Raw genomic sequence first — 3,788 nt, 5'->3', positions numbered from 1 at the left:
GAGGGCCTCAGTAAAGCAGGATGGGGACCCTGGGGACACAACGCAGGAGCTGTAGGATGAACCCGAGTTCGCCCAGGTGCTCGGGACCAGGCTGGCATGGCAATTCCCAGCTCTGGCAATTGTCCCCTCGGTTCCCGGGTCACCTCCTTGGTGTCACTCACGTTGTATTTCTGGAAGAAGGTGAGGTAGCGAATGACTCCGACCCAGACCAGCAGCGTGGAGGTGCCCAGGAGGATGCTGCAGACGTCGTAGCTGGCAAAGTTCTGCAACAACAGAGATGTCACGGACCTAAGGAAGAGCCACCGCTGTCCCCAAAGTCCTCAACACTGTCCCCAAAGCCCCCAACGCCATCCCCAAAGACCCCAACGCCATCCCCAAAGCCCCCAACGCCGTCCCCAAAGCCCTAACAACCCTCTGCACCAGCCACAAGCTAGCGGCGAGTGAAATCTTGGTGCCACAAGTGACAACGCAGCAGCAAAACAGGACCTTGCCTGTCCCTTTATTGCCATCTCCCTGTCTCAAAGGAAAAGGGGGACTCTGGGGTCCCACCCGGGGCCAGGACCCCTCTGTGAACCCCTCAGGAGCGATGTCTGTCCCCTAATCCACCGTCAGGGCCCTGATCGCATCCAGGACAGCTTCACCGGGGCAGACAATGCATTACCAGCACCCAAGGGTGCTGGTTGTGTGGTTTGCCTCCTGCCACACGGAAACGTCCTCTCCTCGGAGCACGGGGACGCTCGCGCCAGCAGCCCCAGCGCACCCAGAACCTGCAAAAACTCGGTTTCACTCCCCAGTATCCCCGTACCTTGGACTCGATACCAATCTTCATGATGGTTCCCAGGACGGTGAGGACATCGCTGATGACCAGGAGGATGTACCAGCCGTTGAGGAATTCCATGCGATCCGACAGGCACACGCTTTGGTTGTAACGACGTTGGAAGAACCGGCTGAACTCCTGCGTACGGAGAAAAAAAAACGGGGACCTTTACCCACCACTTGGAGAATTTTGCGCATCTCGCAGCACCCCAAGCTTTGTCTCAGCATCCCTGTGGGGGAAATGGCTTCCTTCGACACCCGGCAGTGCCGAAACAGCGTTCCGGTGGTAGCTCTGGTCATTCCCACCGGTTATACCGTGGATGGTAGCTACGGTTAGCGACGCTTTCCACCGTCCCACCACTCACATGCTGCAGCATCAGGCCCCGGATGATGGAACGAGCGCAGAGGATGAAGGAGAGCGAGCAGACGAGGATGACGACGACGTCAAAGAAGAGCCGGAAGGAGTTGTCACCTGCAAGACACGCGGTGGCGGTTCTTAACGAGAGGGACAGCCACCCAGGAGCACCCTGAGCCCCCCACGCAGCCCTTCGGCACCTCGCTGCTCCTACCTCGGCCGAAAACGCTGGGATCTTTGCACTCCTTGATGTCAGCCCGGTTGTCGAGGTGGATTTTTACCCGGCCGCTGTGCGCCTTGTTGTCGAACGTGATCTGGGGAGAAATGAGACGGTTACCCTCCGTGAAACCATCCGGCAGCTTCTCGGTGCCGGGACGCTGCCTGTACTCCGTCCCTACGTGCCCACGAGGGATGTTGTCACCCCGGCGTAGCCAAACCGGATCGCCCCGAGGTGGGGAGCGGTGCCAACGCACTCACGGTGATGGTGAAGGTGTAGCAGTCGGGGATCTCGTTGTTGATGATGGTTTGGATGTTGATGGCTTTCAACTTGAACTGGATGGTGACGTTGATGAGTCTGCGGGAGAGGATATTTGTTAAGCCTTCTCCTGGGGTGCATCCAAAGTGTCTCAGCCCACGTAGCTCCACCTCCAAAACCCCAAAACCCGGCGCCGAGAGCCAAACAACCGACAAAAAGGGGATAAACACCTTCCTCGGGGGTGCGTACAGCCCCAGGAAAGGGCGTCTCCGGCTCTAGTGGAACAAATCACACCCAACCTGCCCCAGCGTCGGTGAATTTTGCTTCAAGGGGGAAGCTGGATCCTCTGGAAGAAATGGTGCCGCAAGCTAAACCACATCTCTCGGCGCCAGCAGCGCCGGCATCCCTCTGCCTGGCACCGGCAAGAAGATGGGGCCTGTCCACGCCGATAACACGCCCGCAACCGCAGGGCTTGGCCACGGGCCATCAAAATGCCGCCGAAAGCCAGCGCAGGGTTTTGGGGAAGGGAAAACGAGCCCCGACGCAGGTGTCGCAGGACAGTCGTGGTGCCTCGGGGTCAGCTCCGCGGCCGACGCCGATGGCGACGGGGCCGGAAAGCGGCTGGTTTGTTGTGCAACCTCACCGGTTTCACATCTCCCTCGGCACAAGGACGTATTTGTTTCCGTCCCGCGAGCGGTTTTTAAAACCAACGGGGGCTTTTCCGTCCCGGCAACAGGCTTCAGCGCAAGGAAATCCCCACGTTGGGGTCCCCGCTCCACCCTCACCCGTACCCTGCGCCGATGGGATGTCGCCAGCACCCAAACGCTGGGACAACCCGGATTGCGGGGAAGGCATCGGCGATTACTTGTGAAATTTGAGGGTGAAATTCTTGTAGTTGCGATCCAGCTCTGGGGGAAGAGGCTGTGGGTCCTCGGGGTTGACGCCCAGGCAGTCTGCAGGGAGGGAGAAGCACCTTCAGGGAAGCCCAAGGCTCCACGCAGACCCCTCGGACCCTTCTCAAGCCCAAAACGAGGACCAAAACCCACCCCAGGACCCAGCGGTGGCTTTGGGACAAGGAATCTCAGTGCCATCGTCCCCCAAAACCCACCCGTAACAATTTTGGGGTCGATGTTGAAGGTGTCGTTGGCCGGATCGATGCGCCCTTTACGGTAGTATTGCTGACACAGCACGAGGGCTGACTGGTTCCCTCCGCTCTCCCCTCGCACGTAGGCGTAGCGACCGATGGTCTCGTTGGGAATGGCCAAGTACTGGAGACGGAGATGCCCTCAGTAGTTAGACGTGGCCTCAAGCCACCTCCGTGGCCCCAAGCCACCTCCGTGTCCCCCCTCTGCTCGTGGATCTCACCTTCTCCACGGCGTAAAACACGCGGTCGTAGAGGTCACGTTGCGTGTAGACGGCGTAGGAATCGTCCGCGCCGTCTACGTAGTCCTTCAAGAAGAGATGTTTGAAGGCGATGGTGTTCTCCTCCTTGAACGTCACCACCATCTGGTTGCTGAGCCCAAAAAGGATGAGCTGAGGGATAAAAAGAGACGACAATTAAATCCCTGCCCCGGCAGCTCCGTAAACGACACCGCCACGGCCCACAATCCAGCCGGTTCACCCCAAAGACGCTCACGGGAAGGAAAACGCCAGCACCCTACGCTCGGGTGACCCCAAGAAGACAAAAGGCCAGCTACCACGTCCCCGAGGTTGTCCCCATCTCCACCCGGTTACCCCAAAACCTCTTAAGGTGCCCATTTTCCTGCGGCAAAGCTCCCCTCCCACCGCAGACGGCGAGAGGACAATCTCCTCGGGGACACGCACGTGTCGTGTGCGTGTCCCCGCTCCCTAACCAAACACCCCGAGAACATGACGGCAGAGCGAACCCTGATCTTCCTCCTCTTCGTCACCATTTTCCTTGCCTTCGTACTCTAAACTCCTCCCCGTGCCGGTAATTAAGGTTGTATTTATTAACACAAGACGCCACTCGTTAGCAGGGCGAGGGCATGGGTGGCTCCGGGTGACACCGCTCGAAGCCTCGGCGGGGGAAAAGAGCACCCAGGACAACACCGCGGCGGTGGCTTGGGAGCCGTCGCCTGCCAGGCAGGGTGCAGGAAGCCAGGATGTGCTGAGTAGGCAAAA

At 59.3% G+C, this 3,788-nt stretch overlaps 1 protein-coding gene across 1 annotated transcript in view; it reads right to left on the bottom strand.

Moving 5' to 3' along the window:
- Window positions 1-3,179, bottom strand: part of MCOLN1 (mucolipin 1) — a gene marked incomplete at its 5' end in the record, with an annotated part of 4,629 nt that extends 1,450 nt beyond the window's left edge. Inside the window, 8 exons of the mRNA XM_009703113.1 lie at window positions 162-263; window positions 806-955; window positions 1,182-1,288; window positions 1,386-1,485; window positions 1,649-1,745; window positions 2,512-2,599; window positions 2,755-2,914; window positions 3,012-3,179. Of these exons, the coding sequence (XP_009701415.1) occupies window positions 162-263; window positions 806-955; window positions 1,182-1,288; window positions 1,386-1,485; window positions 1,649-1,745; window positions 2,512-2,599; window positions 2,755-2,914; window positions 3,012-3,179 (972 nt within the window). The remainder of the gene's footprint in view (window positions 1-161; window positions 264-805; window positions 956-1,181; window positions 1,289-1,385; window positions 1,486-1,648; window positions 1,746-2,511; window positions 2,600-2,754; window positions 2,915-3,011) is intronic.
- Between the last annotated feature and the right edge of the window lie 609 nt (window positions 3,180-3,788).

This window comes from Cariama cristata, unplaced genomic scaffold, assembly GCF_000690535.1.
Source record: "Cariama cristata isolate BGI_N322 unplaced genomic scaffold, ASM69053v1 scaffold29406, whole genome shotgun sequence".
NCBI classification, from domain to species: domain Eukaryota; kingdom Metazoa; phylum Chordata; class Aves; order Cariamiformes; family Cariamidae; genus Cariama; species Cariama cristata.
This window is presented reverse-complemented; position numbering and strand designations above follow the sequence as displayed.